Genomic DNA, 12,706 nt, shown 5'->3' on the forward strand with positions numbered 1-12,706 from the left:
CCAGATAAGAAGAGACGAAGTGTAAGATATAAGAGCTGAAAACATGCATCAAATAAAAAATAACTTAAAATCTCTGAAATATCACGCCTTGAATGAAGAAAAAGCATTAGCTGCCTGAAGTCTTTGCATTATATCTGAAATTTTTATAGTGCAGAAACTTAAAAATGCTTGGCATCACATGCACGATTCCAATGTGCGTGATCTCTGCACTTAGTAAGGAACACTTAAGTCAAAATGAAAGTTTCAGATAGAGAATTCAGTTTTAAGAGACTTTCCAATTTACTTCTATTAGCAATTTTTGCATACTTCTATACACACACTGAGGCACCAGCTCTTACTGAGCCTGTGCACAAGTTTAGAGTATACGAATACCAGTTTGTAATTGGTTGATGGCTGTCACATGATACAGGGGACCAGCAAATAGGGAAAAATAATTTGTAAAAAAATAATCTTCAACTTTTGTCTTTATTATGCACTTATGTAATTCTACTGTATTTTGGGTCTTTTAAACAGATGCCATTAAGCACGTGTGAGTACAAAACATAAAACTCACTAACAGAACACAAACCTCAAAAATAAAATAAGCACAAGAGACATAGTTGGTCTGATACTTTTAATAACAAACTGAAATACAAGGTTGGAATCTACAGACGACGACCACGGCGACCTCCCTTTCTGCGGGTGCTGTCTGAAGGGATAGGGGTGACATCCTCTGCAAAGGGGAAAAAAATGGTTAACACATTTACAGATTTTGAGATCAGATCAGTACAGCAAAGACACAAGATACCTACCAATTCGGCCAATTTTCATGCCAGAACGAGCAAGAGCTCTGAGAGCTGACTGGGCTCCAGGTCCAGGTGTCTTGGTCCTTTAAAATTCCAAAGAAAAAAAGGATTTTACACGGGCAGCTTCAAAACAGGACGTAAATAGTTTGTTGTGTGGCCTTAATAATTTAATAAACTGTCAAAATAGGTACCTTGTAGCATTCCAACAGCAGCACGATAAAAACAATGTTTTAATCAAAGTTCCCTTTGTGTGGCCAAACAAGGAAGTGATTACTATTGTGTGTTATAGCATGGGAGCAGGCTAGTCTATGGTACATTTGAGACCAGACAAAGGAGATAAATATTAGCTAAACATGCACAAGCTGACAAAGTATTTAAAATAATAAAAAAAAAAGGGCCATAAACATTTAAAAATGAATACTCCAGCACCCCTTTCAAAAAATAGTTTGGCATAGCCAATAAAAAAAATTGGACTTTGCGAAGTTTGATTAGAAAAAATGGTTAACCCTGGGAAATTGCAGACTTGTGCTGCAGCTACATGCTTACTTGCAGTGTTCATATAAATCTCCCATGCAAAAAGTAGTTTGCAGATGTGTAGTGTGTCCCTTAAAGGAACTGGAAACGCCAACATTTTCTCTCATGATTTGGATAGAATATACAATTTGCGTCTATCTTGTAATCCTTTGCTGAAGTAACATCATTGCACTATTGGCAGCTAGCCAATCGAGACAAGTGTGTGCAGGCACCAATCAGCAACTAGTTCCCACTAGTGTAGGATATGTGCATATTCTTTTCCAACAAGGTATATAAAGAGAACAAAGCACATTTGAAAATACAAGTTAATTTAAAAGTATTACAATTATATGCTCTGAATCATGTTATATTTTTTACTTTCCTATCCCTTTAAAAAGGACAGTAAACGCCTTGAGATTTTTATATAAAAAAAAGGTATAGTTATGCATAATGAAACACCTTTACAATATTTTTCATTATTTTGCTCTCCTTACATGTAATTTAAGCTTTGAAAATAGAGCAGTTTCTAAATCTCAGACCTTGAAATGCACCCCGTCTGCAAGACTAACCCTGCTACATATCAGTTAAAGCCAATTAGGGACAGATAATTGCAAAAACAATTTACTATATACTAATTTTATGAGTGACTAGCTTTGTTGTCTGCAAACTAAAGCCAAGATTGGATCATCAAAATAAGGAAAATTGTAGGTGGAGTTTGGCCATTGAAAAATAATTGCAGTAAAAAGGGATATTAATTTGTTTTAAACACATTAAAACTCAACTGATATAGCAACACAACAAACGTCCTGCAATTACAAGGTGTTTACTGTCCCTTTAAATTTCTAGGTGGTTTTGAGACAGGTCAGCCGTGCATCTCTAAGCTTTGAAATAAATTTGTCTCTCTCATCATTACTTCCTAAAACTAAAGTTTCAGGTTAAAAGTCATGTGGAATTTATGTTAGGTTTGTTCCTTTGTACAATTCCATTACAAGGCATTTTGCAATACAAAGGCTGCATAATTTGTTTTATCTCCTCCACTTGCCGATTGTTTTTTTTTATGCACCAAGCATGCTTTCCAAACAAAAAAACAAAACCTTATAGTCTGAATTAAACAGTTTTTTACTCTCGGTTTTGCAGTGATGAATAGTTAAAGGGACACATTACTGTTTGCAATAGTTAAAGGGACACTGAACCCAATTTTTTTCTTTTGCGATTCAGATAGAGCATGCAATTTTAAGCAACTTTCTAATTTACTCCTATTATCAAATTTTCTTCATTCTCTTGGTATCTTTTATTTGAAATGCAAGAATGTAAGTTAAGATGCCAGCCCATTTTTAGTGAACACTGTTCTTGCTGATTGGTGGATAAATTCACCCACCAATAAACAAGTGCTTTCCATGGTCCTGAAACAAAAAAAAATAGCTTAGATGCCTTCTTTTTCAAATAAAGAAAGCAAGAGAACGAAGAAAATTGATAATGGGAGTAAATTAGAAAGTTGCTTAAATTTGCATGCTCTATCTGAACCATGAAAGAAAAAAAATTGGGTTCAGTGTCCCTTTAATTTTTCCTGTTGAACCACTACCTATACTAATATTTGTACTAATGGGTACAGAAAAGCTACCCTAGAGGCAACAGCAGAAAACAACCTTTCCAGTGATAGGTAAGAGACCACCTAGACCATTTCAATGGGTGTTCCTGCACTCACTTTGAATACAACTCTTAAAGGCTTCTCACCCAAGTACATTGTCCCTTTGAGATAAGAAAGCAGATGCTCTATAGACAATTTGTGAGAGTTTTACTTTGCAACATTATGCACCTTACATAAAAGCTATTTATGTGTATATTATTGTAGAACATGTCTTCAAGAAAGTAATAGCCAGTGTGCACAGAACAACTTTAGCCACAATTAAAGAGGCCTAAGAATATACTGGCTCAAGCACACTATTCCAAAGTCTGCCATAAATACCTCTAACCTTAGCCTTTCTTCTCCAAGTTTAACGAATTGAGTCTGTGCAGTTCTCAGTGGAGGCAGTCACCAATTATATTAAACTGCATTTGTGCACGACACCATAATTGTGTTTGAAATGTATATTACAGTCTATAGAGAAAATCACTAGTTACCTGTGCAGACTTGCGCCTATACATCAAGTACTGCACCAGTCACATTTAAATGTAATTACAGGTACACATCTTAATAGGATACAGTACCCGAGCATTAAACGGAAATAGAACATGCAATCTTCTACAACACAAATCTGAAAAGCTGACAGTAAAGAAACCAAAGTGCATGCACCAATGTACCTGTATACAGCTACTAAAAATCACATTTATTAACATTAAAAGGACAGAAAGTTAAATAGACTAAGTGCTGCAAAGAGGAAAAAAAAATAAATAGAAAGAATATTCCTTGCACTTTTTTCTAGGGAGCCAAGCCTATCCAATTCAAAGCAGGGGTGTGTATAATTTAAAATAAGCATAACTATGCAGTGACTAATCAGTACAACTGTAGTGTGTTCTGCCAAGTCAGTAAACATCGCATCCTCAAATCTAAACCAAGGGTGCCAATGCAGAGGGACTGGCAAAAATGACAATGGGCGATAAGAGAAACCTTGCTATTTTCTGTAGATGCTCACATCTAAACATGGTGCAGTGACTGGCAAAGTAACCCACAGAGCATTTTGTTTATACAGGAGATTTTAAACGTCCCTTGATACCAAATTATTTCAGCAGACAGCATTTCTTGCATTAACCCTTTCATGCAGGGTTAATCTACATCGGAACAATGTTCCAATGTAAACAAATTGAAATCACACGATTGTGCATACTTCACGAGAATTCAATTATGGGATCGGGTCAGGGGGGTGAGCCTACAATGCTAGGCACGCCCACCATGATCTGATCCCATTCAGTAAGCGCCGTTGTCTTCAGTACAGCCAAACGGCTAGGACATTCCAGGCCGCCCTAACAGCGCTAAAGCCCAGCACAGCTAGGACAGCAGGGAACGTCCCAACGTCGGGAAAAAGTTAGGCAATCAATATTGATCAGCAATAGCACAGATACCAACCTGTTTCCACCAGTGGCACGCAACTTGATGTGAAGTGCTGTTATACCCAGCTCTTTACACCTCTGGGCAACATCTTGAGCAGCTAACATAGCAGCATAAGGAGAAGACTCATCTCTGTCGGCCTTAACTTTCATGCCACCTGTAACACGGCAGATTGTTTCTCTAAGAAAGAAATTTCAGAAGCCAAAATTAATATTGCACTGACATTTTATTTTGCTACAGCTTAAAAAAAAAAGTTTCTAGATTTTGAAGAATCAAAATGATCATGCACTTCAAATTGTACAATCAAAAAACTGAAATTGAAAAGTGCTTAGTTTATAAAACACAATTCTAGAGACAGGTGTGGGAAAGCAGTTCAATAGATTGCGTATCTTCTATAATTGTTAAAGCCAATTTGGGAAATGAGTATGCTTTTGTATTTGCTTTTAACAGGGGAGTGCAAGTTCATGTAAAGCATATAGATAACATTGTGTTCATGCACGAGGAGTTAAGATTTAGCACAACACAGTATTAAATGCAAGTCAATAGCTAATAAATTAAAAGTCATGTGATCAGGGGGCTGTCAGAAGAGGCTTAGATAGAAGGTAAGAGGTAAAAAGTATATTAATATAACAGTGGGTTATGCAAAACTAGTGAATGGTTAATAAACAAGGACATGACATTTTGACACTATCAACCTTTGTGTGTCACTCCCTAGATCAGCAGGTCTTGTGTGCGTTTACTGACCCTACACTAGGGTTAGACTTAAAGGGACAGGAAACCCCAAAATGTTATTTAATGAATTGGATAGAACATTAAATTTAAGTCTTATCAAAGTTGCTTCATTTTCTTGCTATCATTTGCTGAAGGAACAGCACTGCACTACTGGCAACTATCTGAACACATCTAGTTAGCCAATCACAAGAGACAAATCGGTGCAGGCACCAATCAGCAGCCCTTTCCCTCTAGTGTAGGGTATGTGTGTATTCTTTTTCAACAAGGGATACAAAGCACATTTGAAAATAGAAGCTAATTTAAAAGTGTCTTAAAATTGCATGCTCTATCTGAATCATGCAAGTTTAATTTTGACTTTACAATCCCATTAAATTAATGACACGCTCTAACGGATTTTCAACTATAATGGCCCTTTAATTGTGTAAGCAGATCCTAAAAGCAAATATCACAATTTTAAATCTGTAATCTAAAAGTTGTATCCAAACAAAACAGACTAAGCCAACTGAATGATAAGACATAACTTACTTGCCCGACAGATCAGTTACATGTACAAAGGTGTCGTTAAAGGATGCAAAAATGTGGCAGACCCCAAACACATTCTCTCCTTCAGCCACTTGTGGTCCCAGGCTGATAACCTGTTCTTCCTTCTTTTCCTTACCCTTACGTGGAGCCATTTCTAAAAAGAAAAAAATAAAGAAAAAATGAATCAGAACAGATTAACACAATGGCACAAAAAAATTATTATCAGGAAACAGATATAAAAGGAGTGGACAGATTAAAACCTGGTAGAGAGGTTAAAAGGGACAGTCTACACTTAAAACATTTTTTGTTTAAAAAGAGTTAATGCCTTTACCAACCATTCCCCAGCTTTGCACAACAAACATTGATATATTAATATACTTTATAATATTTAAACCTCTAAATCTCCGCCTGTTTCTAAACCACTATAGACAGCCTCTTATATGCTTTTTTATTTGCTTTTAACAGGGGAGTGCAAGTTCATGTAAAACATATAGATAACATTCTGTTCATGCACGAGGAGTTAAGATTTAGAACACCACAGTACTAAATGCAAGTCAATAGCTAATAAAGTAAAAGTCATGTGATCAGGGGGCTGTCAGAAGATGCTTAGATAAAAGGCAAGAGGTAAAAAGTATATTAATAGAACAGTTGGCTATGCAAAACTAGTGAATAGTTAATAAAAAGGGATTATCTATCTTTTAAAATAAAAACTATTGTAGACTGTCCCTTTAAAATAAAGCATTATGAGGCAAAGATGCTAACAGATGTATTCAAAATGTCATGAGGAACCACTGACATGGTCCCCCCACCTTATACCTATACTAATAAATCTGTATTTAGAGCAAACTCAACATGGCACAGAGATGCACATTCAGGGACTACTGTAGCATGGTTCATCAAAAAGTATTAACACCAGTAAGCTTAGCATCAACATTTTTTTCAAAACTAATGAACTTGGGTCAATGAGCTCATATTAAAAACTTATGAAACAATTTTATAACCAGAAAATACTGCATACTGTGAAATATTTGAAGTAAAAAATAAATAAAAAATAGCTGCATTAATAAACGTGTGCTAGCCTAAACTACCAACAGGGCAAGAAAATAAATCAGTATGCCACAAAAACATGAACCCAAACTGAGCACGAGGTCAGTAACTTCTACAGATGAAAACAAATGATAGAAAAAAGCAAATAGTGAAAACACAAAGAATTTAAGCAAAATGACAAGTTGTATATGATATAATGAAGTAAATATATGCATGTGTTTATGTACGTGCAATAACCATACATAAGGGTTAAACTGCTGATAATAACAAGAGCAGGCATTGAAAAGCCCCACCAAAACGATATTTAATATTATATGACGCTAGCAGGCAGGGTATCATATGACCAAACAACCCCTTGCGAGTTAGTGACAAAATTAAGCAGTCAGAATATGCCTCAAAATATGAAATCAGAATAAAGACTTTCTACAAGTATCGGGAAAGTGACATGTTGTGTACAGACAGTGACAAAACAGTACTCTTACAACGCAGGCTGAGAGTACTCCAGGTCGGGGACGTGCTAGGCCTCAGCCTCTCAACTCCCCGACCTGGATTACATATTATATTTTGCCTTCCACAAATTTCTCAGGCGCATAATATCACCGGATACCGACAGGGGAGAGCTTCCTTGACTACATGGGGGATAAATATTAGGGTGCCAAGTCACCATTTGCAAGGATTAAAGCAGATTACATGCCACGGCCAACACTTACTGCTGCGTCTTCTCGTGGAGCCGCTACAGGAAAGGAAAGAGGGACGGCAGAAGGGGCAAAGGTCACTCCTCTCACCGGAAGTGATCCGACAAGGTACCACCTATCGCAAACTAAACAAGTTCGTCTGCTTTTCCGCGTTGAATTATTGGGATTAATCGCTTTATGTTGAGCGACTTTGTTTTTTAGATACAGTATAATAAAATGTATAACCGGTTATTTATTACGTGCCAGTAAAAAAGATGGCGTTGTCACTAAGTCTGCAAGGAAATACATTAAATGCTTCTTATATATATGTCCTTAGATGTAAGAGAAAATTATTCTCCTCTGGTTAGTTTAATAGCATAGTAAAGTCCAAATTAAACTTTTCTAATTCAAATGGAGTTATATTTTAAACAACTTTCCAATTTACTTTTATCATTAAATCTGCCTTCTTCTGTTAGTATTTTTTGTTAAAGGATAAACCTAGGTAGGCTATTATAGGCTAATTTCTAAGACTGCAGTCCACTTCTTATCTCACAGTCTGGCTGTGAATAGCTAATAGCATGTACTGTTTGTTCATGTGTTTCATATAGATAACATTGTGCTTATGCACGTGGAGTTATTTAAGAGTCAGCACTAATTGCCTGAAATACAAGTCTGCCAAAAGATCTGAGATAAAAGGTACTCAAAGAGGTAAAACGTATATTAACATAACAGTGATGGTTATGCAAAACTGGGGAATGGTAAATAAAGGGATAATCTATCTTTTAAAACAACATTATTGGTGTTTACTGGTCCTTTAAGTGAAATTGTTTTGATTCCAAGTAGTATATGAAAAGAAAATGTATTAAAGTGAATGTACATGTTCCTCTCCTTTGAACGTATGTCTTAATTGCTTTTTACTAAAGTATATAATTCAAACCGCCACTTTTTTTTCAATAATGTAAAATAACTATTATATTTTTATTACCAATTTTCGTCTGTTTTATGGACCAGCTCCTCCCATCCGCAACTTCCTGATTTTATGCAATCTTATGTATACAGCGGTCCCACCCGTTGTTTACGTGGAGGCAATGCGCTCTCCCGGCTATCAGAACAACCGCGCATGCGTTACACGCCGATGCAGATGAATAGAAACATAGTATTCAATGAATGAATACATTCATTGAATACTATCGTTGAAGCCAGTACGGCAGCTTACATCGTCCCTCCGTAATTTTGAAACTACTATACTTTCAACTATAAATAAGAAGTCCAAGAAATGTTAAAGAGCGCATGCGCGAAATGTGAACGCGCGTCCAATTTCACAGATAGAACAGAATTCTAACGCAAGCGCATTATGGACGCACGACGTCAAGAAAAGGGACTTGGTCCCCCCGTGGGGGATTCAATTATTGGTTGACAAGATCGAGCCTACAATGTCAATCAATAATCCAAGATGGCTGGCGGAGGATTCAAAGTACGATCGCAGGGATATAAACACAAAATACTCAGTAATTACAACTTTATGAAAACAATCATGAATTAAAGTACACCTATATTTACATCAATTTTAATGCTGTGTTTACCATGCAGATGGACTTTACATTCACTTTAATATAGTTCTAGGTTTTAATTTCAAGCTGCAAAATGGAAAAAAAAGTTATTTCTCTTGTAAGGTGTATCCAGTCCACGGATTCATCCTTTACTTGTGGGATATTCTCCTTCCTAACAGGAAGTGGCAAAGAGAGCACACAGCAGAGCTGTCCATATAGCTCCCCCTCTAGCTAAAAGTTTGTTATTTTTAAATGGTACCGGTTTGTACTATTTACTCTCCAGCAGAAAAGGGATGAAGATTTCTGCAGAGAGGAAAATGATTTTAGCATGTTGTAACTAAAATCCACTGCTGTTCCCACACAGGACTGAGGAGTACAAGAAAACTTCAGTTGGGGGGAACGGTTTTCAGATTAAGCTGCAATAAGGTATGTTCAGTCATTTATTTCTAGACAAGACTGTGATAATGCTAGAAAAGGACTGATAAGATCCCCATGAGGGAAGGGTAAGCTTTATTCAGAGACTAAGTATGGAATTACAAGTTTACATTACAGGGCAAATTTATGCTGGTTGACACTTTTTTATGGGTTGACACTTTTTTATGGCAAACGGTTTTTACTTATAAACATCGTTTTTGAGACACTTAGAAGGTCCTTTTGGGTTTCTTTCAGGGGTTGTTACCCACATGGCTAATATTATAACGCCTAGGAGTGTTTCTTTAGGCCTCACAGCACCGGATTAAGGTGGGAGGGGCCTAATTTCGCGCCTCAGATGCGCAGTTAGATGGACTAGATCTTCAGGCTGTGTTCACATGGTGGCTCCTGCTACAATTTGAGGACCCATAAGAAGCTTTTTCCCCATAAATCCGACTCCTAAGGGAAGGTAGGGCCACAGCAGAGCTGTGGCAAGGTGCTAAATTTGTTTTAAACGGTCTGTTAGCTTACTATTGATCCGGTTTGGGCATTAAGGGGTTTATTTGTTTTTTTTTTGCTAGCTGTGCAATCTTACCAATGCTTTAGGTACATACTGTGAAAATTTCAGAAAGTTTGGTGCATTTTTCACTGTTTTGGAAAATTGTGTGCCTTTTTTATTTCTTAAAGGCACAGTAACGTTTTTTTGCAAAGTGAGTTTTTGCTTGATTAATGTGATTTCTAAGCCTGTTTGTCTTACTATTAGTCTGTTAAACATGTCTGTCACCAAGGAAAATCCTTGTTCAATGTGTTTAGAAGCCATGGTGGAACCCCCTCTCAAAATGTGTCCCACGTGTACTGATATGTCTATACATTTTAAAGACCATATTGTTGCACTTAAAAATGTGGCCCAAGATGATTCTCAGACAGAAGGTAATGAGGTTAGCCCGTTGACCTCTCCCCAAGTGTCACAGCCAGTTACGCCCGCTCAAGCGACGCCTAGCACCTCTAGCGCGTCTAACTCTTTTACCTTACAAGATTTGGCGGCAGTTATGGATAATACCCTCTCAGTATTTTTATCTCAGCTGCCCGTGTTACCTGCAAAGCGTGATAGCTCTGTTTTAAGAACAGATTATGAGCATTCTGATGCTTTAGTAGCCGTATCCGATATACACTCACAACGCTCTGAAATGGGGGCGAGGGATGTGCTGTCTGATGGAGAAGTTTCCGATTCGGGAAAGGTTGCTCCTCAGACAGACTCAGATACGTTGGCCTTTAAATTTAAACTAGAACACCTCCGCTTATTACTCAGGGAGGTATTAGTTACTCTGGATGACTGTGACCCTTTGGTGGTCCCAGAGAAATTGTGTAAAATGGACAAGTACCTAGAAGTTCCTGTTTACACTGATGTGTTCCCGGTCCCTAAGAGGATTGCGGATATAGTAACTAGGGAGTGGGATAGACCAGGTATTCCGTTTGTTCCCCCTCCTGTTGTTAAGAAAATGTTCCCCATATCTGACACCACGCAGGACTCGTGGCAGACGGTCCCTAAGGTGGAGGGGGCTGTTTCTTCACTTGCTAAACGCACAACCATACCAATTGAGGACAGTTGTGCTTTTAAAGACCCTATGGATAAAAAATTAGAGGGTTTACTTAAGAAAATTTTTGTTCATCAAGGTTTTCTTCTCCAACCTATAGCGTGCATTGTTCCTGTAACTACTGCAGCTGCTTTCTGTATCGAGGCGCTGGAAGATGCGCTCCAGACGGAGACCTCATATGAGGATATTATGGACAGAATTAAGGCTCTTAAGCTGGCTAATTCTTTTATCACAGATGCCGCTTTCCAACTAGCTAAGTTAGCGGCAAAGAATTCAGGTTTTGCCATTCTGGCAACTTTCCAACTTACTTCCATTAACAAAATGTGCACAATCTTTTTATATTTACACTTTTTGAGTAACCAACTCCTACTGAGCATGTGCAAGAATTCACAGCATATTCGTATATGCATTTGTGATTGGCTGATGGCTGTCACATGATACAGGGGGTGTGGAAATAGACATAACTTTGCAATTTATTTAACAAAAATCTACTACTCATTTGAAGTTCAGACTAAGTACTATTGCATTGTCTTCTTATCATACATTTGTTGATTATGCAAATCTACAGTGTTGACTGGTCCTTTAAAAAGAACTTGCCACTAACTTTTGAAAAATTATTCTAATTGCTAAATTGCCTTTTTTACTGCTAGTTCTCATCTTGCACAATGATGTTCAAAACATACTGTACTCTGAGGAACATCCATAGGTTAGCTTATATAATTGCAGGAAGAGTACTCATGGCAAAAATTAAAGTTAATTCCAATGAACACTCATCCTGCAATTTTAGGACTAGATTTAGATTACATTTGATTGGTAAGCTTTATCAATGCTTTGTTCACATTTCCAACTCCATAGACTTTAGCATAGCATTGGTAAAACTTACCAGTCAAATGTAATTTAGCCCATAGTGTTATTCCCCATGATTAAACAGTGCACTGTTCTATTTTTATTATTTTTCTATTTTTACTGTATTGCACTTTTGGTTGGTTGTAATTTTATTTTTGTTATTTGTTATTATTAATATATTTTATTGTAATATTTTTATTTATAAACATGTTCTGTGAACTTTATGACAAATAAAACGGTTTTATTATTTCATAATGTCTTTTAAATTACAGTCCTTCATAATTATAAAGAAGGAATCTTAAATAATTAGTCTGTATTGTGCTTGGTTAACTGTCACATGACATTAAAAAAAAAGTATCAGTAATTGGTATCGGCGAGTATTTGAAAACAAGTATCGGTACTTGTACTCGGTCTTAATAAAATGGTATCGGTGCAACCCTAATATATATATATATATATATATATATATATATATATATATATATATATATATATATAAAATGTCTTTGTATATATACATACAATACAATTGCATACAATACAAGTATGCACTCTGTGATGTCATCTTGGCAATATCATCTTCAAGTAAATTTGTATAAGGTAATTTGGGGAGACAAGCTAAGAGGAGCACAAAGAATAAGGTTATAGTATATGTGTTTAAAGGGACATTATACACTAATTTTTTCTTTGCATAAATGTTTTGTAGATGATCTATTTATATAGCTCATAAAGTTTTTTTTTAAAATAAATGTATAGTTTTGCTTATTTTTAAATAACATTGCTCTGATTTTCAGACTCCTAACCAAGCCCCAAAGTTTTATGTGAATACCGTCAGCTACCTTCTCCAGCTTGCTCCTGTTTGTGTAAAGGGTCTTTTCATATGCAAAAGAGGGGGGGATTGTCTTATTTGCCACTTGCAGTGGGCTTTCCAGCTACCTTTTTAACAGAGCCAAACTGACAGCTTCTAAGTACGTTTTTAAACAGT

At 36.6% G+C, this 12,706-nt stretch overlaps 1 protein-coding gene across 1 annotated transcript; it reads right to left on the reverse strand.

Moving 5' to 3' along the window:
- Positions 1 to 599: 599 nt before the first annotated feature.
- Positions 600 to 7,508, reverse strand: RPS14 (ribosomal protein S14). Its single transcript, XM_053718659.1, has 5 exons — positions 7,356 to 7,508; positions 5,602 to 5,752; positions 4,363 to 4,524; positions 792 to 868; positions 600 to 712 (listed from the first exon to the last, which is right to left on the reverse strand). Exons 2-5 carry the CDS (start codon positions 5,748 to 5,750, stop codon positions 645 to 647), a joined length of 456 nt encoding a protein of 151 aa, XP_053574634.1. The 5' UTR covers positions 5,751 to 5,752; positions 7,356 to 7,508; the 3' UTR covers positions 600 to 644.
- Between the last annotated feature and the right edge of the window lie 5,198 nt (positions 7,509 to 12,706).

The sequence above is a fragment of the Bombina bombina genome, chromosome 6 (genome assembly GCF_027579735.1).
Source record: "Bombina bombina isolate aBomBom1 chromosome 6, aBomBom1.pri, whole genome shotgun sequence".
NCBI classification, from domain to species: Eukaryota; Metazoa; Chordata; class Amphibia; order Anura; family Bombinatoridae; genus Bombina; species Bombina bombina.